This window comes from Thunnus albacares, chromosome 12 (genome assembly GCF_914725855.1).
Source record: "Thunnus albacares chromosome 12, fThuAlb1.1, whole genome shotgun sequence".
NCBI lineage: Eukaryota > Metazoa > Chordata > Actinopteri > Scombriformes > Scombridae > Thunnus > Thunnus albacares.
Window position 1 is genome coordinate 16,158,695 of NC_058117.1, and position 26,137 is coordinate 16,184,831.

Sequence of the window (26,137 nt, forward strand, 5' to 3'; positions counted from 1 at the left end):
ATCACAACACATGATGTCTGTGTTACATCTTACTCTAGTTGCTGGGAAACTGAATGGGGCTAGAAGGTTTCTAGATATTGTGGTAATAAATACACCAAGGATTAGCTTGGAATAATTTGTTTATTTTCCTCATTCTCACAAATATGTCATAAGTCTTAACACATATTTGTATGTAGATGGATGTGTTAAGTTTAAATAACCTAAATTAATGTAATTAGTCAAATGTGTGCTCTAACTACACTTAGACATCCATCTTTGGCTTTGATCCTCACAAACAAACAGTGACCAAACCACTTAAGCACAAATGGTTTCATGCTACACTTATCATAACCATAGTTTCGTAATTTTGCATTTTTTTATCATGATGATTTTATATCATACTACCAGCCAAAACACTGGAAAAGCAGCTCCACAAAACATATTTGAAAATGAATATATGTGGTTCTTACTGACACGATTTTTAGTTGGCTATACTTGCATCACATTTGTCTGCTTTCCAGCTTTCTAAACATATTATGTGACATTTAGATGTCTCACACATTTTTTAAAAATGGAACCACTGTTTTGCCAGCCACAGACGGCTGAGCAGCCACCACCAAAGTTGTTAGCTGTAGAGCTTTCAGCCCTTGAGCCTTTTCTCTTCATGGCATGTCGCCCTGAGGGTATTTTAGAGCAAGAATAGGCAACCGTGTGCCAGAGAGTGCCGGGAAAAGGCTGGTTTTTATTTCAGCTGATCATTACAGCAGCTGATGCTTCATCCTCTATAATTGAATGTGATCTGCTCAGTGAAATCAGCTGCGGTTGGAAGAGAAATTCGCAGAATCTTGGCACTTCACAAAGCTTCTCAGACCCTGTTGGAGCATTTGTGAAGAACATGTTAGTAACGACCACAAGGTGACACTGTAGCACACAGTTCAAAAAAATCACTTTCTACAGGTCATCACATCATGCTGTAATAAGTAATAACCTCTTTCTCATTGAATATTTACATTCCAATATGAGATGAGTGATTTCTGTTGCAGTGCCTTTTTTGATCTCTTTTAAGGAAATTGCCAAATTTCAGCAGGAAGTTTTTAATGCAGTTAAGGTTGCTTCTAAATGAGGCGAAGGTAGCCTACTGTGAGTGGATCTGATGGACTTCCAAATGAGGGGTAAAACTGGACCAGACTTACTCCAGACAATCTGCTTTGATCTCCCAATCTCCCCTGTGATATCCAGCACTGGGAAAGACTCCTCTACACCTTGTAGCCCTAAAGCAGAAGAGGCAGGAGGGCTTCACCCTCCTCCTCTCACTGCCCATCTTTCTTCCTTTCTATACACATACACACATTCACCATCCATCCACACCCACACTGGACTCTCTTTTGAAAGTCTAGGGCCTGATTTAAAATTCCTCTTCAGAGCGTGTCATGCATTTTATATGCATGGCGAGTAGGGGGAGAGAGAGAGAGAGAGGAGGGATTGCGAGGGGCTCCAGCCCAAATGAACTTCCCTCTGCTGTTAGTCTCCTCGGGGATATATCTATTCACACACACACACCACCACTGTCTTTCACTCCTCTCCCCTCATTTTCTCGCACCCACTCAACTCTTTCAACATTAGTTTTACTGCATCATGCTTTTCACAAATTCTACTGAGCAGCAAGACTGCCGTAGCCTTTGAAGACAAGTGTGATCAGAACAGAGGCAGCGGGTGTAAAAACCTGGCCGCAGGGCATTTGGGTTTTTGCACTCGTGTTTAGCAGCGTACAGAGCAGAAGAGGGAGGCTGACAAGTGCAGTGTTTGGGGACAGCTTTGATGTCTGACGGGGGTGCGGCTGCTGCTTTTCTTGCACAGTCCTTCACTAGGAGACTGTCACGTTGACACAACTAGGCTCAGAACATACAGCACATAGCTGGTGATAGATAACAGATAATCAAAAGAACACCGTTGATACACTGCTCTCCACCTAAACATCTCTTATTCTCTTTCTGTCTTGTTGACATGCACATATGCTCAGAGACAAAGCTGTGAATTGATACAAAAATAAAAATAAAAAAGCAGAAACAACAAGAACTTGGACTGCAGCTGGTGCTTGAGAAATCTGGTTTATTAGGAACAATATGATCCCACTAGCTTATCGTGGATATAGCAGTAAACAACAGAAACACATTTCACTTTTTTTTTTTTTAAGTGCTACAGGTTTGCGATTATAGACAGAAAACAGTACAGCAACCATAGTGCCTACATTCATATAATGCACAAAGAATATAAAAATTACAGTATATTGCTGTTAAACTGTTCCTATTCCTGCTCACAAATCACCCTCTGCATCTCTCTTACACACACACCACTGGGAATATCACACAGCATGAGCCGCTGTAATGAGATTGCTTATAGTGATAACTGAGACAAGGTTTAGGTCTGGCAGGTCAACATTTTACAGATAAGCACTGAGTTATCATTCCAGCACAAAGTTGATAAAAGTTAAGCGGATATAGTACAGTAACACTAGACAAACCCTCTACAGAGAGATCACGAAACCTCACTGAACAAACTCTCAGTGAAGTCAAAGTGAAGCCACATGTATTCTCCTTAAGCTACTTTAGTTGTTTGTTTGTTTTTTTTTAAATTAAAGGTTAATACAAGTTAACTTTGGTTTCCAGCTCTCTAGAATTATACTACTGTAAATTTGTGGCAGTTTAAGCTGTAAGTAAAAGTGAAATCAACAGTATAGCAGCCTTAAGCCAATATTAATACCACACAGAAATTCACCTTTAAACTTTTGTTGTTGTTGTTGTTGTTGTTGTTTTTTGTTACAATAGCAGCCAGAAAAATGATGTAGTTACAGTGTGATTCCATAGAATAGAAAAAAAAAGTGAAAACAACTGATTTTTTTTCAAAGTACTGTTAAAAAAATCTGTGATTTGGTACCTCTCAATAAATAGAAAATGCAACTCCTTTGTTGTTATTTGTTATCTTCTACACCATTCTGATATAAATATGGTTACACATAGTGAATATTCATCGTGTGAAGACAGTATCTTTCATCCATGCAGCGAAGAATTCAAAGATTTTTAACAACAGAGAGAAGAAAAAAATCACTTTTCCATAAGCAACTTGCTATACAACAAAATATGTCGGAGCCATTTCCAAAAATGTTCTGTCAGACTGTAACACAAGACAAACATCAATTAAAATAAAACAGACTGAAAGGAACAAATCAATGTTGCATTTGCAGCCGGAGAGAGGGGACATCTCAGGTTCCAGCACGCGGGACACACACACTGGCTTTAGTCCTGAACTGAAACCCTGTTACCGTGGTGTTCTGCACAGCCAGACTGCGGCGAGAGAGACCAAGCGAGGGTTTTTCTCAGTCCACGTCAACAACCGTCTTTGTCAGAGTGGATTCTAGCATTAAAGAGTCACTGTGGGGCCTCAGCAGCTGGAGGACAGATGGGTGAACCTGGGTGAGCCCAAACAATCTGACCACAAATGGAGTAAGTGAAGAGTAACAGAGGTAGAAAATAAAAAAAAAGGAGTGATAGATTTTAGAATTACTGGGTGCTAATAGTAAGGCCAGTGATTATTTGAGTTTTCAGGGCAGAGGAGCAATCTTGTTCACTTACTTGAGGAATCCACACTTAAAATCTCTTCCATTTACGTTGCTCCCTTCTTAAGATGCTAAATACAATGTTTAGTTTACTTCGCTCTTTTGTGCTGTGCTCAACCTTTCTCTCAGCAACATACAACATTTACTTCTACAACAACAGGCTTCTTCTACACGTTTCTCATCCTTAAAAAAAATTCCATTCTCCTCTTTTTGTCTCTTAAAACCACAGTAATTGGGGTTTGGCGCGCTGCAAAAATTAAAAACCAATGTAAGAATCCTCGCAATCGAGGACGTTTGAAAACTCTGCAAAAGAAAGCTCAGTCCTCCACTCTGCTGGCCCATCCTTTATTAAAGTCCAGGGAGAGTATAATGGTGCTGTGTGTTGAGAGCTCACTGGAGCTGTCTGAAGAGGGAAATCAGTAGACACACACCGCGCTGGTTGTAGCAAGCTGTTTCCATTATACATTCTGAGCAGCTGTTCTGTGGAGGAAGTCCTTTGAAGGACGGCTGCAGGGTGGGGAGGGGGGGGTAACTGGAGTCCACAGTTCAAACGGGGTTCTTCACCCTAACAAGCAGGGGCGGGGCTGTGGCCACTTCCTCTTCGGTGCGGGGCGTCATCATCATTGTCCCTGCACCCCCATCACCAAGGCCTCCAAATGGAGGTCCCGCATGAGTTCTCCTTCGCCACACCGACACATGCAACGTCTACACTAACACTCAAAGTTCATGCTATAACTAGTACAGAAGCAGGCAGAACAAAACAAAACAAACGAAAAACAGATGCATGCCACTGATCCCTCCTTTTCTCCTCAGTTGTGCTCAGCTTAGTGTGATTACATCTAAGCTGCCAGTTTTCAAGATGTCCTTTGCTCTGTACGGGCTGTGCATCTGGTTCCTTTAGTTGTTTTGATTTGTGTCTGTTTTGACACGAAGGGGCGAGGAAGAGGGGAGTTTTTTTGTGAGAAGGCTTTGAAGAGAGCCAGATTCGGAAGTCTGAAGGTTGTCTCTGAGGGGTCAGGGGCATCTTTAAAAGGAAACAGAAAAGTAGGAAGAGGAATAGGAGGGAGGGTTGAGGATGGAGTTGAGCTGATAGAAAAGAGGACTCATTCACTTCTGCGTGAGATATGCTCCGATGGTGAGGCTCGCTGCCCCGAGCGCAGCCAGACCGAAGACTGTCTTGATGGAGGGCCAGGTGCTACTGAAGACTGAGTCCCTCTGTCTGTCATACAGCTCCACAAAAGCGTCCTAAGGGAGAGACAAGAAGAGAGACAGTTATGTGTTGGCAAAAGAATATGTGTTTAGTTTTCAACAAATGTCACTCAAACAGGAGTGGAAGGGCATTTGTCGGGGACGATTTTCAGCAGAAGATCAATACACATTTGGTGTGCAAGTGAGTATTTATGTGGAATCGACTCAAACTGAAATACAGCGCCCGTGTTCGTTGTAAAGACGGAACCCAGTGCAACAGTTTGGCTCATTGATGTATTTTTAATAGCATTTAGAAAACAATGGAGGTTTATGGAACAGAGGAAGCTATACCTGCCTTCACACAGGCGATGCTTAGTTTGGTTTTGTTTTCTTCATGAGCTTTATGCACAGTAAGAGAAATATAGAATATTATCAGCCTCTTTCTGTAAAGAGTCAGTTCACCCAAATCATGAAAAAACATATTCTGACTTTACATTAATAGTATCTAACCATGCAGAGAGGCTTGTTTTGTTTTTCTCTCTTTTTTTCCAGGTTTTGATATAAATGTCTCGATGTCTCAATACAGCTGAATGGAATTTAATTTGTGGTTTGTCTAAGAGTCTACAGCTTTTCGCAAAATGCTAATGTCAGCACACTAACATGCTCACAATGACAATGTTAACATGCTGGTGTTTAACAGCAGGTTTAATGTTTACCATGTTCAACATTTGCTAATTTTCACTTTACAAAAAGTAACAATGATGCTGATGAGACTGTCATGAGATTTGCAGGTATTTATTCATAAACCAAAGTACAGGAGAAACTGGAACGATGACCTGATGATGGCGCTAAATGAAAAGATAAGGGATCATTTAGGCGATTACAATTCATCCTGAAGAGAACATGAAATGTCTGTGGTGGCTATCCATATAATTCTTGTTTAATAGATTTTAGTCTGGACCAAAATGCTGGACCAACAAACCAACTAACATCCCTGGAGTCATGCCTCTAGTGTGACAACAAATACAACAGCAACATCTTTTCCTAGAAAGAAGGGTTACTCTTTGATAATCCAAAAAATGTGGAAAAGCTCATATTTTTTCTTATGATTTTCATCCTGCAGAAGGCAGTTTGCCAAAGCGGCTCTTCATCTGTTCAAATAAATTCATCTGAGTTATGAGTGTGCAGCTTTTCAACTATTTTTTTTAATGTCTGCTTGCAAGCCAGCACCTTACTAGAATAGGTGAGTGTTTTCCCTATTTTTTTTTTTAGATAATCTATTGAAATCTCTTAGATAATCTATTGAAACTACTTCTTTGGTAGAAGTAGTTCAAATGAAAACTGATCACAGAGAAAATGAAAAAAGGCATATATCTCAAAACCTGGGAAAATAAAACCAACATTATCAGCATGACTACACACCACTGGAGATACGTGTCAAAATATGTTTCTGTAATTTGAGTGAACTGACCCTTTACCATGTAAATCCCATCAGCCGTCACTGAATATGGGTGGAAATAGAGTGTTATTACACCCGTGCTGCAGGCAGATCCATTACTGTTCCTCGCCTTTCACACCCTCCCACACACAACCTCAGAAGCCCCCAAAAAGCATCACGTGCCCAGAAACGCTCACTAAACAAACATGGAAATCACCAAAAGAGCTTATTGGCAACTACACATCAACAGTATTTTTAGCATAAGGACGAGCTCTGCAGCCCTCGAGCAATATATTAATGTTACACACGAGCTGGGAGGCTGTTCTGCTTTCTGCTGCTTGCTGGGGTTTTAAAAGGAGGTCTGTTACAAATTGAGAATGTGTCTGCGCGTACGTAAGGAAGGTCTGTTGAGAAAATACCGCGGCTGCGTGTCTAAGACGAGGAAATACAGACATCTGCTCATAGGCAGTGACAGCAGGAACAGCTGGACAGGAAGTCATAGTGCTAAGCTCCCCCCCCCCCCTCCACTCCCCCCCTCACATACACACACACACACACATGCAAGTAGATTACCAAACTAGAATCGAGAGGTTTAAGTGAGGATATATCAACAGTTTCCTATTGAATATCAGCTCTTTTGTTATGAAGCTAACCACATTAGTAGCAGCATTAAAAGGCTATGCATTTAAGCTCCTTTGAAGCCGCTGTTTTTAGCTGTAACCTGACCTATCTGTGAACAATGGTGAATTGTTAAGTTTGATTCACCACAACATTACTGTGTCAGTTCCCATGGGGATCTATTATAATTCTATTTTAATCTGTCTTGATTTAACTCAATTTACCTACAGTAATTATGTTTTGTGTAACTCTAATACACACATTTTATTTGACCTTGATCTAGTAGGAGAAAAACTGGGTTATTAAGTGTCACATTTTTAATATACAGCTTCCATTTATCAAACAAAAGCCCTAAAAAAAAAAGCCTAAAAAAAAAAAAAAAGAAGACATCCATTCTGAAGTGCTGTGGGGAGACAAAAGTATTTCCTGTTCCCTCTCCTCCCTTCCTGTGCTGTGGCATTCCTGAGGCTCGGGGCCAGTCGGTGACACAGAGGGAGGAAGGATCAGCAGTTTCTTCTCGGTTTAGGCCCCCCTGGTGTCAGCACACACTGTGCTCTTAAATCAGCTGGCAATATCTTTAACCACATGGCATTTCCTTTGTTACAGAGGAGCGGTTTAAATTATCCAGAGTGAAGAAACTGACAGCAAAGTGTCAGATAGCTTCATTTCGGAGAACTTTGAACAAGCCCTGTCTTTTAGTGATGATATGCCACCCCTGCCTTCCCCCACCTATCCACCCCCCGTGAAGATACAGGTATTAATTAGAGAACAAGCTCTTCAGTCAGACCTCCAGCTGAGGGGAATGTGTTGGTTGGCAAAAACACTGCCTCCCTACACCTACTGCAGGAAAATAACAGTTTGCTGAGGCAACAATGCAAACCAGCCACTAGGTCTGACAGCAAGTGCATGTGACTGACCACTACTGTAGCCAGGCTCAACAAAAATGGCAAACTCATGATGCGTGTCCTCGATATGCCCCAGACAGTCGGCATAGATTATCATCTATTTAAGTCTGAAACAAAAGCGGGCCAATTACGGTAAGAGGTTCATAAGAGCGGTGATGGATGTTTCAAAGAATCCCACAAGGGCACGGATGGTAATAACTCCAGACTGACTCAGGGGAGAGCTGGGAAGTAGAGATAGAGAAGGAGGAGGAGGAGGAGGAGGGGAGGCGGAGGGTCAGGTGGATATCATGAGACTGTGGCATGCTCTACTTCAGCTCCTGGAACTTTTTCACCCACACGTTAGCGGAGCAGAGCTGCCACAACCATGTGAGAAGTGTGAAAAACAAACCTTGGCACTTTCCCCTCCCTCCCTTCCTCTCTCTTCCCTCCCTCCTTCACAACTGACTGCCATTATGAAAACTTAAGCCTTAAAGAAACATAATAATAAGCAGCTGGAAGAGGAGGGCACAGAAAGTTGTCAGGGACAGGAAAGGACAAAACATCAGCATTTATCACATCAACAAAAGACTCCATAATCCTCAAAAACTCTGCCCCGCAGCGAACCATCTGCTGTCAACAGCAGGTGTGCATCTGGGAAATAAAATCTGGTTTGCAGCTCTCTACAGTGTTCATTTTTTGGATCAATGCCTTTTAAAAAGGTCACAGCAGCCTTACAGAAGCCAGGGATCCAATGGGAAAATGTTTAGCCAGGTTTACACACTCCCTTCCCGTCGTTTTTACTGCACACAATGAAACCCTCGGAGAGAGAGACGCATACAGAGGAAAAGAGTCGGACTGAGCGACGAGGACTTGAGAGGATCCCGTACTCAGCCATGGGGTGGCAACTTGCTGCCCGAGTGTCATGGTTACCCAGGCTGGAAGCTTCACACATGATTTGCTTTTCCCACCAGCGGGAGACAGCCTGTGCTCGACCTCTGATTTGTTTTTCACATGATTTAGACCTCTGGGTTTAGCTCGGTGTCTTTCTCGTGGACACAAAGAGATTTTACACTGTTGTCTTCCTCTGATTGGCCTTACGCAATCTTGAGGGCAACAGGAAATACCAAACATTTGCCAGTTCCTTTGGGTATCTCCCCTCTGCTATTGGGAACTCGCCTTCTGTGGAAGATAATGAGTCATCTTGTGCACTTGGCTAGCTCCGTTAAAACCCCAAAGTAGTGCTTTGCCAAAACAGAGAAATGATTAGGCAGTTATCTCTGTTTTGGGACATTTCTGTGGGTAATTGCGGGCAGACTAAGACTGAGAGAAAGGGATGTGGGTTAAAGTTCAACTTGTAATTAAAGTGCCTGTTGTGGCTTCGCTGCTATATTCACCTCTGAACCGAGCTTCTCCCCACGCTCTGTTTATTTCCTAAGCATCCACATACTAGCATACTTATAATATCGCATACGCCGCTGCTGCTGGCCCTCTTTGATTTTTTAATGAGGTTCTCGCAGACTTCTCCTCAGCTAATTAAAGTCAAACAAAACTCTCATTTCAGGAGCCATGGGGGAGTAATGGGAGATAAAAAAAAATGCAAGGAAGGCATTAATATCCTTTGTAATTGATCTGTTTTGATCAAAAAAATGCACTTATATCTCTCTCTTTCATCCTTTTTATATATAATTTTATGTGTGAATGCACACACACGCACAAAAAAAAATACCCCACTCCAGACACAGTAGGTGACAGGACAGCAACCTCTCGTCTGGCAGCAAGGTCAGCTTCGATCGACTCTCTGGAGTGTCATCCATCGACCGGCCTGGCAAAAATTGAGATGACGGAGGAGTTTGTTGCAATACTCATTACCCAGTGAATCCCCCTGTGTCAGCATTGCCAAACAGCTTGGAGCTGAGGACACTGAGCCCTTCACTGAACTGGGACAATACTGCAATACTTGGAAACAACAACCTCACGGCCAAATGCTGACAATTGCGATGAAAAGCTGTACAAATCCTGAACATATACCAAGTAAATACGTGGACTTTAAGTGGAGTACGTCAAGGCGCTAAAGCTGATTTGCATCCTTGAAACATATCCACATGGAGCGATTAATCGATTAGTGGTTCAACAAAAAATTACATATTATTATTCCAGATTTTTCATCCAAAGGAATATTTCAACATATCCCAATATTTCCAGTCTATGTGCTAAGCTAAGCTAAGCTAACCTGCTGATGGCTATGGCCTTATATGTAATGGACAAATATGAGAGTGGTATCGATCTTCTCATCTAAAATGTGGAATTATTCCTTGAAGTCATTTTTCTAAAGCAAAAATCCACATGTTCTGGTTCCAGCTTTTTACATATGAGGATTTGTTACTTTTCTCTCTTTTATATCATTGTAAATGGGAAAGCTTTCTAGTATCTGACTGTTGGTCGGGCAAAACCAGTAAGAAAATAATCATTAAATGCAGCCTTATCCAAACTATGACAACTAATTTCATGATTTATCTTTAAGGCAAGATCTTTTTACACAAAGTATAAGCTACAATTTGTGACAACTTAATACACATTCCATGGTTGAAGAACCTTAAAATCAATGAAAAGCTTGAGATACATTAAAATACTTCTGAGAGAGATGAACACTTCTCCAAACTAAACCAGGAATTCCATCTTTACAGGTAAACCCAGCTGTGTAATTCTCAACTGAAGGATATTTCTGCCTCATACAACAACATTGTATTTAGAAAGAGCTTAACTGACAATCCACATCCTTTCACAATGTTTGGCCTTTAAAACTTGCCAGTTTGGTAACTGTGGAGTTATATCGGTCTGTCTGATGAAAAACAAACACAGAACAGAAAGGAAGATCATGCCTTGAAACAAAGGAAATAGGAAAACCTTTTTTAATTTCCTTCCACATGAGTGTCACCGAAAACTCAGGTTTCATACTTGGCAATAGAGCCATTACATTGTACTCCATCGTAAAGTGAGAACCAATTTTGACGTTGGATGCTACCCTAAAGGCTCATAAATATTCAGATTTGCGTCAGCAGCACCAGCAGCATTTGTGTGTTTACAAAACAGCTCGCTCCCCCCCTTCCCCGTGGGTGTGAACCCTCTCCACTGGAACGTGAAATGTGATCACCAGTACATCACCCACACTGCTCGTGACACTCCGCGTTTTTTTTATTGTCTCTATTATTCATTGTCTAAACTGGCAGATTAATGAGAACTGTAACTTTACACATGAGACTTTGGTTTCTTTGGAGATGAATAACGCTTCAGTAAACCTGGTTTTATCCCATTACGGAGGCAAGAGAGGAGAACCGCTGGAGTTAAACCGTCCAATTTGTGCAGCAGCGTCTAGTTTTTCTGGGTTATTTTTGGGGGAGAGTACAGACAGATTTTGAATTGAAAAACATTTTTGATCTATTCACTTAACCTTGACTGGACATTTATATGATCCTTGCAGGCTGTTTGTTCTTGTTGAGCCCATTGATTTGTATTGAACAGCTTTGATCCGACATGAAATGGTAGGATTAGGTGACCTTGCTTGCTCGGAGTGTGGTGAGGACAAATGGATGGGATGCAGACTGTGTTTGCTCTCCTGTCACCTGCCTTCCCACCTCCTCTCCTCCTGCTCTTGTGGTTTCTCGGCACCTCTGCGCACCTTCTTGAAGCTCAGAGTGTATCATTTTACAATCAGTCGCTTCTGCGTGCAGAGCAAAGAGACATCAAAGCAACGGGATGGCAGGCTTTTCTCTCACAATAAATCAGACAACCTCTGCAGCTCAGTCGAAACCTCTCTTTCATTATTTAAAACAAGCTACTCCTGTGATTTTGACCTTGAAACCTATTTCAGTCTTCACAATTGCCAAAACGTGGGGCACAATGGTTCCCTCAAATAGACACAATGCAACTAAAAAGGGGATGTCTGTCTCATCAGAGGATGTCTGCACTGAGCCCATCTGGCCCTCAGCGGAGGAGGAAGTGACAGAATCGAGCCGGATGGAGCAGCATGACTGCTGTGCTGCTATAAATATCGAGAGCCTTCATCCAAGTTCCCAGTTCAGGGCTGCCCAATCTAATAAAACAACTCTCATCTCTGCTGCTTGGCCCCGTTTAAAAGGCCACCGATGACGCGCAAAAAGCAGGGGAGAGAATAGAAAAGGGGTCGCTGAGTCATCATCCACACTTGTGAAGGCATTAAACCTGGCTTGAGTGGCTTTCCAGTAAAGACAGGATGTCTGCCACTTGGGTGTCTAATAGCTCCTAGGAAGCCTTGCATAAAACATCAGCTGCACCGGTGACGTATTTGCGGCTTCAAAAATCCATGTAAGCAGTGTGAAAAGCCAATAAACAGAGGCACTTTTGCTGAAATAACTGTGTGAAACTCACAATTCCTGGGCTGCTTCGTTCAATTGGTACTCAGGAATGTGAGGGCGCTTGTATTAAGAGCCACTTGGTAAATGAAAATAATATCTGTGGCATTTAAAATATGTACTCAGCCAGGACAAAGAGGCGATGCAATGCTTCACCCTGCGGTTAATGATTAGACATTATGGTAAAACTTTCACATTTCAAACTGCTCTATCAGCTTCAAATCAGCATTGGATTGCTGTGTACTGGAACCAGAGCAACACTTATTTTGGCCAAACAAGGCTGAGGCTGATTGGCTGAGATAGAAACCTCTGATAGAGACCGTGGGAACCAGAAGATTCCCAGGTGGCCTGTTGCTCCTCCTGTGACAAACAGAGCCCATGGGAGAGGCTCATTTCCTGTGACAGGGGCGGCACGCTGCCTCAAGCCTTAAAAGTCATATTCACTGACCCCTGAAGACCTCGAGACCACACAACCACCACCCCAACAGGCAACTCCGGTGGAGCTGAAAATAGACTGAGTGATGTGAGCCAAAGACGACTACTGTATAAGGAGCAATGAATGGGATGTGTGGGAACACCATCTGCAGCGGGGCTTCATACTCGATGCGGTGCGGTGGTGATTGTTCTGATCTTTCCCGAGAAATGAAGTCATTTGGTTTCGGATTTTCATGAAGTGATGCATGTAGCTTTTTCCATTGTTGTGGTTTCGTCCGCTTGCTTTGCATCAAAGCTTTTTTTGTTTCGAAGCCCTGATGTAACAGAATTACACAATCCTGATTTGAAAAGGGCCTTTTCAGGCAGGAGTGACTAGCTACCTCTTTGTAAAAGACTTCGACAGCTCAGCGAGTGTTAAGTCACTTCCTGTGCCAGACGCTGTGGGGATGACATCACTGTCTGGTTTGAGACTATAGCTTCTCTGTGGTAGAGCCAAGTATGGGTAAATCACAGAGTCTGTGTGGGTAACTAGGGAAAGACTAGAGGGAAGCCAAACATGTAGTCATACTAATACCGTGGAGAAAGGGAGGGTTGAGCAGCAGGGGAGAGCTACAGTTGGTTAGACACTGTAACTAAGAGATTTGTATTTGTTTTGAACCATTAACTCACTCCTAAATCTTAGCTCCAACTCTAGGAAAAAGCAAAGCGTAACAAAAGGGAAAGTTTAATATTCACAAAAGCTGGAATGCTGTGTTTTTTCCTTTGATGAAATCCCAACTTGCCCCTGTAATTTAGTCAGCATTGCCAAACAAGCCGAGTGTAATAACATCTAATAGTGAATTAAACATGTCAGCGAAGGAGAAAGTAGTGGAACATCAAAAGCGAGACGCCCAGTACCTCACGTAGTCTCCTCTTTCATCCAGGAGACATCTTGTAAAGCCAGCTGCTAAATGAAAGCTTGTCAGTTTTGGCAACAAGATATTGGAGCAGTTTACGTGATTGGAGTACATGGGGCCAGGTTTCAGGTTTGTTCTCCGTGTACCCATGTAAATGAGAGAGGCCGCAGTCTGGGACAGGGCACGCTGGAAGCAAAGCACGGCACAGCACAGCAGGCAGATCGAGGATCTCAGATGTCCCATAATGTCAGAGAAAACAATAATCTGTTTGAGGTGCAGCTCCCTCAGGAACACCTTTTGAAGTGGGGAGAAGAGGAGCGCTCTGAAAATTTTCCACAAAGTCATAATAAAAGCAGTTCTCATTGACTGTTGTCACATTTGCATCAGGGAATTAAAAAGAGAAATGTGTCATGTGGGAAAGCAAAGCAAAACTCAATAGCAGCTTTCCCAAAGGCTGAGGACTGAAACTGTGCAATGCGTGACCAAACTTCTCTATCTGGCATGGAGCATGAGGTCATTTTGAAACAAGGGGGGGGAAGGGGAAGTAATAATTATTCTTACACAATTCAACTTCCGACTGAGATATGTAAGCATATACCCACAGCCTATGTCTTAAAGGCAATCTCAGAATGAACCCAGACGTTCTCTGCAGAGAAAACTTCTTCTCCCCCACCCTTCCCCTTTCTCTCTTCAGGCTGGGAATACTGGGGAAAAGTTCAGTGACCTCTCTCAGGCAACCAGCTGATTTTCATCCAGGCTGGGGGAGAGGAATGCGAGGAATGCATTGATGTGTGGAAACAAACAACTGCACTGTGTGCTGGAGAAGCCTGATATGAGAAGGAATGAACCTTGAGATTACCAGCAAGGAACACAGCTACACCACACACTTGCATTATGTAATAAAATAACTCAATCTAACCACTTTTCAGTGATGGATGAATGTAATTAAAGCCCAATCAAGTATCCAAGGAACCGGGGTGGACATTATTTCTATTCCCTTCCCCTTGTTTCCTTTATGTCTGCGTTCAATGTGACTCTGACAGACCTCGGAGAGAACAGCGTGTTGTAAAAGACTGATTGTTTGAACTATCTGGAGCAGGTTGGCTCACTCGGAGCTGTGTGACCTTCCCTGTCTGTGTGCAGAGACCAAAGGGAAACAAGCACAGCCCACCTGATGAATGATAATAAGTCGCCTATTGTGACAGTGAAGGTCTGGTGTGAAAATGTGTGGAAAGCTAATAAGGCAAATGTCAGTTTTATAATAGAAGTAGGGGTTTTTTGTGTCATTTTCTCCCTGGAATAATCCATGGAAAATGTCACCAGTGAGTTGGGTAGCCTTGATGCTGGTGTGCGCTGAAGATTAGAATATACTGCCTCAAAATGAGACGTCATATCATACAGAAAATATGTATAAATAGACTGTATGTCCAGCTGGGACTGTTGACAATGTTTTTGTATTTTTGATTTGTGCTATGTAATGCCCATGTGGATGTTTCATGAGTACATTCCTCTGCTTTCTAGTCAGCAGATGTATCAGCTGAGAATCAGATGATTGTTGAGTCAGATGACTTTAACAAGCAACTTCATCCAAGTTTGCTCTATAAACGTCCATGGAGTGAGCTAATCTATGTCTCCCACTTTCTTTTAAACAGCATGATCTCCAATTAAATCAAAAACATTTGCTCTACTTGCTCCATTTTGTTTTGGTCTTTCAACCCTGCTGGTGGCCTGTTCATACTTTTTCCATACTTTTTCAAGCTTTTCCCCAGAAATCTCCAATTGGCTGCAGCCCATGTGGCAGTCAGGACTGGACTGCCTGTTTACAGCTTTATAAGCCTCCTCTCGCTGCCCCTCCATCTCCTCCTCCTTCTCCTCCTCCTCCTCCTCCTCCTCCTCCTCCTCAACCCTGTTAGCCTCACCTTCTGATCAAAGACACCTTGTGAAGTCCAGCCATTTCATCCAGGAATCCAGGAGAAACCCTGTGTCCTCTCAAGAGTGCAGGAATGTGGACTCACATTAATTCAAATCAAGAAACAGCCAATGTCAAGAGGTCTGAGTGCCTGTCCTGATAGATTGGGTGCTATCAGAAAATGAGCTTGCAAAGTCAGCTGATAATGTCCACTTGGTGACAACTGAAGTTTTTTTCACATTGATATACTGAAAGTCTGTTGATTAAGAAGAGAGAAAATATTTAATGGGCTCTTTCTTCTTTTTTTAACCACCAAGTGCCATAAAATGTGAAAGATGAATGAAGCACTTTATAGGTCAATTTGCAGAGTTGATTAAACTTGTGGTGGTTAGATTTGCAGACATGGTCCTCGTCTAGACGTGTCACAGAGTTAACAGTCCTCTATAAAGCAAAAATGGCGCCTGACATAACTGAATCCAGGCATCATAGACATTTTCTCTGACATAAGTCAAAAGATGACAACATACACAACGTTAAATCATTACTGTATTGTCAAAAAATACCAAAAAATACTAAATAAAATACCTGAGAAGAAAAGGAATCACTGTCAGTTCTCCTATTTCCAACTCCCCCCATTTTCTTTGAAGTATCTGTCATTATTTGAAGTTGTAATGACAGCCCAACAACCAATTAAAGGCAGCACCGTCAGAGTAGACCCAGTGAAATTGATGTAATATAACGCCGCGGCAATACTGGGTATGCCCCTGCCGGCGTGATATTCCTGTCTGAAGTAGCATGCAGTGGCAGTCCTCTGAAAACAGCAGGGGTTATCTGTGACAACGACAAAATGTGTGTTCACTGCAGCATGCTGACAGAATTTGGTAGTAGGTATGGGAGGACGTGAAGAGCTCAGGATAGTGAGGAATTTCATGTAAGTAGAGTTTAGCTGATCGCTGCCCTGAAACACTACCAAGCAGCAGCGGCAGCAGCAGGAGCAGCAACGTTCCCTTGGCAATGCTTTTATCTCCCCAACAGGGGTGTATCGTTTTCTCTGCACCTCAAACCTAATCAGTCACCATCAAAGGTGACTGCCAACAGGGCGGTGCTGTGTGAGCTTTGCCAAGAGGGTGAGCCCCCAGTCACACATACACACACATACACACACAACAGCTGAAAGCCGTCAGCATAAAAGTGCTAAAACATGGGTCCTCTCCAAGGTCTTACCACAGGGATGCTTTTATCTTTGGCATGAATTCTGATTAATCATCTGCATAGACAATCTTACATTTAAAGCCACGGTTTTGCTGCCTTAATTGAGTCTTACAGAGAGATACCTACACAAACCATCGGAAATGCTCAATCAATACAACATAGTCAAAAATGATATCTGAGCAATGGCTGACCTCACTTAGCGTCCACTGAAACAGATCAGATTTCCTGAGGGCTATTTGCTCTGCTGCCAAAAATCACATTGGGGAGGGGGTGCAGAGAATTATTTACCCCAGACCTCCATGGGATGAGGCAGAGAAATCTATTTATCTGGCTGTTGTCAGTTTTTGGGAGGGCATGTACTCAGCATTTCAGAGAAGAGCCAATGCTGCTTGTTAATGGCCAGTGCTGTGGCTAGTTGCACCAGGAAATCCCAGTGGAAATGCTAGTGGTGTGTGCAAGTGCATGTGTGTGTGTGTGTGTGTGTGTGTACAGAGGCTGGATGGCACAGCTAACAGGAAGCAAGGCACCCTGGGGCCATCTGCTCCCTGCCATGGCTCACATGTCACCCTGTGACAACACAGCATTATTGATTCACACCACCACATCCGCTTCTGTGCGCGCACGCTGATGTGCCACAGTATATGTGTGTATGCATATGCGTGTAAGTGTGTACACAACCATTTTGTGGACAGCAAATAATTGATTTGCACCAGTACATCCGCTTCTGTGCTTGCCTGTCTGTGTGTGCAAATGAACTAAATAAACCTTAAAGGGTCAGTTCACCCAAAGACAAATTTTCACTCTTACACTGTTGGCATTTTTGTAGGGTTTTAAAGCTGCACTAATCTATATTTTTATATCAACAAAAAGCCATAAAGCTCTGATAAACCCACTGCGGCGACCAGCTGGTGAACATTGTGGCACATTTAGCGGCTAAAGAGCCTGATATTTCGTCAGGAGTTGATGGGAACTAAACCAGAGCTAACCGCAGAGTGAATATTGGACGCAGATTCGTCAGATGGTCAGAAACATGACTCCAAATTAATGCTAATGTGTGTCTGTGTCTGCTGAATATGTAAATAGGCAACTGTTTGCTAACATGGTTGAACCAACAGGGGATAATATGTCAATGTTGTACTTACAGCTTATTCTGCTGCCCCCAAGTAGCCAAATATTTGGTTATTACTGCTTTAAGTTCTCTGCTGCTGAGTCTTCTATCACAACCAGAACATAACAGAGGTGAATTAAAATTAGCTTGTGTTCAGCATAAACAATGAAAAAAAAAAACCTCAACAGCAATAATTTGGCTACTCCGTCAATCTTTTTTATTGGGACTATTTCTAGTTCTCAGTGAAAATCATCTGCCACTGGGGGTGAGTTTTTTTTTTCTTTGTGATTTGGGTGAACTGATGCTTTGACAACTATTTAGGTTACACTATGCATGCGATAACCTTTCACTCTGTGCACAAAAAAGTAATTTAAGAGACACTCCCAGTTGTGTCTTCAGCAATGGCCATTGTTGTACTAGGAATTAATTGAGACTATCAAATCTCTATTAAAAACCCTTATGGGGGTTTGTCCCAAAAATATCTACAGTAGCGAGACAATGGGAGGAACCATTTAACCTTGCCCTATATTGATATGCCGCACAGCTCGCAAGGGTGTGCCCAGTGGCAAAGTCAACCCGTGTCTCAGTAGGCTCCTCATTATCCAGCTCCCACCATGACAGGAAAGGTGGAAAAAGTCTTTTATCTGCTGCCTTAAATGGTTCATTAGGACTTTTTTTCCATGCAGTTTGGCAGTAGATTTTCTGATATGAACGTGATAATTGCACAGAAGCAAACAGGGCAGGGATTTATGTGTAACATAACAATTAAAGTACCACATGGGAGCAGTGATGGTACCACATCTATATTTAGAGGCTTCTCACATGTCCCTGCATTTTTCAGGGATCTGCAACGTTACCTGACACTGAAAGCCAGGTCTCAGGGTATTAGTGTGTTGTTTGTGTGTGTCTGTTGTCGCGTGTATGGAGGGATTTGGCACGTGTGTGTGTGTGTGCGAATGAGTGGTGGGGTTAGACGCAAACAGAGGGAGAAGTAGGATGAGAAAAAAAAAAGAAGAGGAAAAAGAAGATGTAATCTCTGGACTGGAGCACACACAGCCTTTAGGGTTCTACTTGAGGGACATCCATTTAGTGTCTGAGTTTATCTGCTCCATGTATTATTCACCAGTGTGTGTTCTGACTGGGACAGAAGTGCCTTTAAACATCTCGGGCACGTGTCCCTCCATGAAACAGGAAAAGAGCAGGTTGTGGTGATTACTGATTTGGATGAAATAATAAAAGGAAACACAATCATATGGGTGAATTCACAAACACACACCCACACATATGCACACACTTTTTCAAAATGTACACGGAGACCCACATGCAGAGAACTGTAAGAAATGCGAGAGACTAAACAAACAAACAAAAACCACACGCGCGTCAGCACGCCAACCGCCCACAGTGACTCCTAAATGAAGCCTGCTCAGCTGACATGATCGCCCAACAAAAGAGCAAATCGCCCACACCCTTTACTGGCCACTCAGGAAAGAAACACCCAGCTCGTCTGCATTATTTATTTACAGTCGCTGTTCCCCAGCAGACATTCCTCCGGCTCTCCTGAGGAGGCACAGAAATAAGCACACAGGACAGGACAGGGTGGAGGGTCTCTGGAGAGAGGCGAGGTTGTGGAAACAGGCCCGGCACTCACAAAAGCACAAGAAATGATGTCCCTGGAACTGTAACAGAACAGTGTTTCTGTGCTAATCTGTGTTGTTGTTAAAGTGATTTACACACACACACACACAGCAGAGGTGCACATTTCTGGCGTGTTTGTGAAATGCTTGGCATGTATGGAATGGTTAAGACGGCGCAAACATGACATAAAAACAAGGAGTGTCATGCCAAGCTGAAAAAACAAAAGATGAACTCATGAGCCTAACCTAACATTCATATAATCAGCATCAGCATCAAAAAAAAAAATCCTTTATTCAGATGAATTTAGTTTTAGATAGACAACACTGTCAGTGTTTTCATACCAGCCTATAATTATGACTGACACTATGTCTACAGCTTGAGGATCAAGATGAGCTTATTGGCAGAAAATTAAAAAAAAAAAAAAAAAAAAAGAGTTGCAGTTCAGATTTTGAATATGGAGCTAAATTATTTATTCCAGCTACAACAAAAGCTCATGTTTGTTATTTTATGTAGTGAATGTCAGCCTTTCTCTTGCTTTAAGAAAATATGCTTGGTTTTTTTGTTGCTATGGCTAGAGAAAGGTTTCATTTTTATCATTTATTTTTGTAAACAGTGTCATAGAAACATATTGTAATGAAAGTGAGTGCCAGGAAACTTCATGTTTAGCAGTTTTTGAGTGAAAAACATCATCCCCATATCATTCAGTGCCCTAAAATGACTTCTGAAGACACATTGATGCAGGTATGGACACAAAGAGACACGTGATATCACTTTCTTGAATGTAAAAGTAAAGATAAAAGTGAAATTAAGTCATGTGGTAGTGCTTCAGATACAAGTAATCTCAGGAATCAAAAACTGACTGAAGTAGCCTCCTTATTGTAGCTCAAACTGCAGCCTAAGCTGTAAAGGGTTAACTCCACTTTCCAAAGTATTCTACACACACATGAGTGTTTGAAACAAAGGTCTTTGAGCTTTGAGCATCTCAGAGGCACAGATAGCAGAGAGACTTGAGATCTCTCCGGGCCTGCTCCTGAAAGAATGTATTCATGTCAGACTGATTCACAGAGTTACAGCCCTGAGCTGCCTGCGTCTGTAGGAAATGTTTCTGACATTACAGTTGCCGGGTTGATGGGTGTAAATACAGTGGCAGATGGTGAGCGACTGAGGCCTGCGTAGCAAAAGGAGTACAGTGCAGGGGGAAAATCTTGGCTGCTTCGAGCCACACTGAGCTCTTTTGTGGTGTACAGTCTCCATTACAGCTTTGAGAGTCCACATCAAGCGATAACATAAGTTGTTGAAATCTCCAGCCTTAGTTACAAGCACGTTTTGCTCTTCCAGTGGTGAAATGATGTTATTTCTCTGTTTTGTAATGATGAGAGGAGGGAAAAACCCCTAAAATTGTATTTGCATGAGTAATCGTTTATTCCTCTGTCTGATTGCTAGAAACAAGAAAGTGGACTTCATCCCACACTCTAATTTGTGAGGCCCAGCTGTTAATCAACTACAAATTATGAAATGAAAAAAAAAAGGAAACAACAGCAGGCAGAGTGAGAAGAGGAAAGGATGGATCAGTCATGACTTATACGGCTCGTTACACCATAAAATCACATGTCCTCCAAGGTGGCTCTCCTTTCACTGTCAATGGAGACTTCTTTTTGTTAGGAAAATAGTTCAAAGCCATGGAAAGCGCAGCCTTGAACAGTCCTTGAATGGTGCCACATCTAGTATTGGCTTGTGTTAAACAGCTTGAATATGCATCTTGGAGACACAAATTGGACATAAGTGAGATGTCACTGTGATTTTTTTTTTGCTCTCCTGTAAATATTTGCATGTGCCTCCTTTGTGAGTCACCTTGTTTGGGTTTTTTTCTTCCCTACTCTGCCGACATGTCACCTATATGGAGATTAATGACTTCCTTGCCGTCCCTGATGCACTCAGCCTCAACTAGGAAGGAGAGAGGTGCAGCCAGATGCCCGCAACAACGTGGCAACATGCAGGTCCCACCCGTCGCCTAGCAGATTGTGACCAGGGAATCCCCCACAGGATGGACCCAACCCAAGCCAGCATACATTGTGTTCTCCTCACACACACACACACACACACACACACACAAACAGAAATAGGCTACCTGGATGGCAGCATTCCTCAGACAACCCCATACTGCTGTTTGAGACTTCAAAAAGGGTTTCCATGTGAATTAACGCCTTCCTTTCCTCTGCTAAAATAACCTGAAATACATGAAAGAAGTGATTTCTCATCTCTGAAGCTGCTCTCACTGTTTTTTTGCTCCAGAGCATATTTTGGCATTTCACTCAGCGCCACCCCCTCCTCCCGTCAAATGTCTGAGGTCAAGCATGTAATTTCAGAAGTCGGTCGCCGTCTGCCACTTTGTTAAATCACTTGGTATTTACTGAGAGCACCTGTAAATAAACACAGGTGCACCACGTGTGGGGGAGGCTGCAGCCTAGATGCAATCGTCCCCTAATGAGTGCAATTTCTGTCACCACAAAGGATGAATTTATACAGGTGGAGAGTGTTGGAGACAATGAAACGACAGTGTTTCAGGGAAGTAATCAGCGCAGAATTGGAGCTGGGTTTTTACAAATACAACAACTGCTTTGTTATTTCTCCAGGGCAGATAGTTTTGTTTAACTGAAAGTATATTTGACTCACTAGGGACACCTAGACTCAACAACGATTAGTGGGCACTCCTATTTTTGGGCTCAAATTGTCTCACAAACAACAGGAAACAGTGTGACTGATAGAAAGCTGTTTCCACACCACTCTCACATGTCAAAATGTCACTGATAGGTTGATTGGGCCCCCACTTTTGTTTTAAGAGTGGTGGAAAACACAAGAGTCACCTCTTACACACAATAACACAATGGTCACTGCAAAGTGACCGCAAACACAACCTGTCTAAACACACATATAACAATGTTTATTCAGTTTCTTCATTGTCAGGTAAATCTGTAAAAACCATCAAGAAAAATCATGTCCCTCGACAAAAAAAGCTCATCAGCTCATCCTGATTCAGTTTCTAACAGCCACCTGACAGATGGTGGAAGAACCATATGAACCTTTGTGTGAGCACAAAATGGATTGAATCACTCAGCAAAGTCCAAAATGAGCAGATTTGATGTGGAAATGTAGCACATTTACTTTACAATAATCACCAAAACTCCAAAATGAACTGGCTGCCAGATTATAACAGTGGTTGTCATTGTCCAATCCAAACAAGACTGCAGACTTCTGAGGAAAATGAGGTCATGTCCTTAGTATTTTCTCTGGGAAATTTATTTTAGAAACCAGAAAGACAGAATTCAGCCCACTCAAGGAAAATATCTGATTAAAAATCTCAGATATTTGGCCTCTAAATTCCTAATTCAGGAAGAGGTCAAAGCAGAATCAACCAACTAAGTTGCCATCTACTGTGCACCAAAGAAACAACCCAGACTCTTGGGTACACAAGATGCACTTTGAAAGCGTTCTTTGGAACAAAATGGGAAAACAACCCTTTTTGGCACATGCTGAATGATACAGTGACTTTTATTATATTTGAAAGACTGGCCAACAAGTCAATAAAAACTGAGAAGCTGGATTTCACAAACACAATCTAGAGCACAGACAAAGCTCTGTGTCTGCAGTGTAGATGTCTGGTAATAACTGAAACACACACCTCAGGAAATTCCCCCACCTGACAGCCGTTCAAATTTGAATATAAATCAACATTAGTGTCTGTTAGACTCCAATATGTCTGGGCTGAAGCTCTGAAACATTCAAAATATAACGGCACATGAGTCAGTGCTAAAATATTCTGCCTTAAATTGTTTTAGAGCCAACATAATTTGCTTGAGCAGAAATCCACCAAACTGACCCAAAGTAGAAACATACGCTTTCCAATAATCCTGAATAATCCTTTGGATTAAAAGACTATGCTCATTCTCTCTCCAGTGAATGCAGAGCAGCAGAGATACAGCCATCTCCGCCCAGCTGGAAAACACACTCTATGATGACCTACATTATTGTACAGTGGGCACACAGTGGGAATCCAGAGACCTAAAGCGGTAATCTCAGCAGCCCAACCTGCACCAGCTTCAAGGCACAGGTTTAAAAAGCAGACAAAAGAGTTCCAACCTGGATGCACAGAGGACGGCATGTTAAACACAGCGGCTGCAGATTAGCACTCAGTGTTCCTGGAGGGCCCTCCCTCTGTTGCCTGCCTTTGATATGTGGCACAACCTGTCACCTCCAGGGGCAAGGCGTACTCAAGGGGAATGTTAAACGGTCCTTCCCTTTGAGATGAAATGTTCGATATGAATCATTGATGACGCCCCCCCTTTCCAAATTCTTATACCTTCAGGATAAGCTAACCGAGGAGCAGCACAAATGTTATGCTCTCATTAAGGGTACCTCTGCTAATTAGAGGCTAATTCATGGCAGATTGGTTTAATGGCTGTTGAGGAGCACAAAAGGAGGGAGTCTGCTGCACCCTTTGCTTGGGAACAGCAGCTGCAGAAAAGGATAATTGTTGCAAACATTGATATGATATTGCATGTTTCTTTCAGTTTCAACTGTTTTATTTCCTTCTGAATGTGTGCACACATGTAGGTAGGTGAAGGCGGTGTGTAGCTGCCTCTCCTCGTTAGTACCTGGAGCTTATGTGTCATTTGGATGTGCAGGAAATGGCCCTGATAAGCTAACCCTGTCCAGCCGTGCCCAGAGGCCTAAACACATTAATTCAATAGTTTTCTGTCTGCTGACATGTGCCTGGCCTTATCCCTCCTGCTTGAATCATGACCTAATGCATCACATCACAGCAATACTAGAGCACCTTACTGCATACAGCTTCAGAAACAGGTAAATGTTGAATTTGCCATTCAGTGCTTTCTCATAAGATGCATTAAACACTGTTTTGTGAGTTTTATTTCCCACTTTATTGCACTGATCTGTCAGTTTTACCCCAAGACAGCTGCGTGGCTACCACTGTGTTTCCAGATAACAGGCGGGCTTTATTTTAGAGCGTCGGGAGGTGTGACAGAGGACGCTGTCTGATTGGTCAGATAAGTTTGACAGCCAACATGAACATCAAATCAGAGCAGCGCATTAGTGAGGCCGTCCATCTCGAACGTTTGCGCTGTCGTGCGTAATGGGCACATCTAGAGCTGTTGGGGTTTGATTAATGATCAACTGCAAATATGGTTTCGATATTACATGCCACGATCAGAATGCACCTTTCGATCTCAAGCAGACATTTATACACCAGATGAATTCATTGGTTAAAACCTCCTCAACCACAGCAGCAGCAAAGGAGGACTTTTGCGCCCCCGTGGCACACGACTGCAAAACCACTCAACTATACACGGCATCACACCTACCCATCCCCCGTTGTCTTGTATCCAGCTGTAAAGAGGTCCATTTAAATACTCCGTCATCCAGTCCGCGATGTTGTCCACCTGCGATGTCATCTCCTCCTTGGCCGCGCACTCCACGCACACCGTGCTCCCGAACTCGAAGAAAGCGATAATCCGGCCCCAGTTCACCCCGTCCCGGAACAGTTCGTCTATCACCTCGGCGAATCTCCTTTGCGCCGTGTTGGAGGTGAGATACAGCTGCCGCGACATCTCCGTGAAGTCCGGCTGGTACAACCTTTCAAGTTCATCTCCAGCCTCGCGCAGGACTCTGTGGATGGCGGCGTGCGGGTCGGACTGGGGGAGCCGCTTGCAGAGGTGGGGGATGCTCTCGTTGTCGGGCCCGGTGCTGGCTTCACGGCACCGGCGGACCAAAGTCGGCGGAGGGGCAACTATTGACCCGTTATTAGCAGCATCTTCATCCCGGACATCATCAAATTCCCACACGTAGCCGTGTTTTGTGAGTTTATGGCAGATATACTTTTCCACAATATTGCGATTACACTCGTTCGCCATTACGGCTTAATTTGGCACTTTGTATTTACAGAGGGTGTCCTAAATCAAATGCATCGTGATCGACTGTGTGCACTGTACACCGCTCACTGCTCTGCACAGGCTTCTTCAAAAGTCGATTATATTTTAATATAACCGATACAGCGCGTAATCCCACACATGGAGCAAATGCTTCGTGAGTTGAAGAAAAATCCACCGGAACAAAACTGCGCAGGAAAAAAAAAACGTTTTAAAAGTCAAACAATAGTGAGTCCATGCTAACAGCAATCTTCATTTGCCGAATCCTTGGTGGGACACTGGCGACCTTCTCTTTGCATAGAAATCCAATATGCGGAAGAGGTTGGAGTAGTGCTGATCTATTCCTGTGCACATCACCCAGACGGGGAAGTGTTGCGAATAAAAACATGAATGAGAGCCAAAGTTGTACGCGCCTGAAGGGGCATTAAACGCCGCCAAGTGTTTTAGCAACGTTTACGCACAACCTGGCGCGGGACTGTGTGAGCCAGACAAGGTCGGACTGAGTCCTCGTCCACGATTGCTCCTCATATCCTCCTCAGCTCCCTGCCCACCTAGTGGCTCTCTATGGCGAAGTATTCTTGACGTCATACGCAAAGTACTGTAATTCCTTTGGCTGCGCTCGGAGACTCCAAGTGCACATGAAGAACTGCAGTAAAAAAAAAAAAAAAATCTTTAATAGCCCATTTTGTCATAATTGCTCGCAATCCATCAATTTTATGACTGAATGTAAGATAAGTGTACAAAAAATGTATAAATAGAAGTTTCATTCATTTAGTTTCTTATCTAGACTTAAAAAACAAAAAAAAAAAGCTGTAAGAGGATCCTGGTTAATTCATGAATACAGGAACATCTCATTCTGCTGAGAGGCTGCTTTGATGTGGTCCAGCTACCC

General features: G+C 42.9%; 1 protein-coding gene across 1 annotated transcript; it reads right to left on the reverse strand.

Annotated features, from left to right (window-relative positions):
* Window positions 1-2,068: 2,068 nt before the first annotated feature.
* On the reverse strand, window positions 2,069-25,846 carry LOC122993633 (apoptosis regulator Bcl-2-like). Its single transcript, XM_044367958.1, has 2 exons — window positions 24,682-25,846; window positions 2,069-4,837 (listed from the first exon to the last, which is right to left on the reverse strand). The coding sequence occupies exons 1-2, from the start codon at window positions 25,228-25,230 to the stop codon at window positions 4,700-4,702; spliced, it is 687 nt and encodes a 228-aa protein (XP_044223893.1). The 5' UTR covers window positions 25,231-25,846; the 3' UTR covers window positions 2,069-4,699.
* Between the last annotated feature and the right edge of the window lie 291 nt (window positions 25,847-26,137).

Bases quoted from the DNA above. Each gene is read 5' to 3' on its own strand.
- LOC122993633 (XM_044367958.1), bottom strand. From the start codon at position 25,230: ATGGCGAACGAGTGTAATCGCAATATTGTGGAAAAGTATATCTGCCAT. The intron at 4,838-24,681 runs GTAGGTGTGATG...TCTCTCCCTTAG, and splicing joins TACAAGACAACGGGGGATGG to GACGCTTTTGTGGAGCTGTA.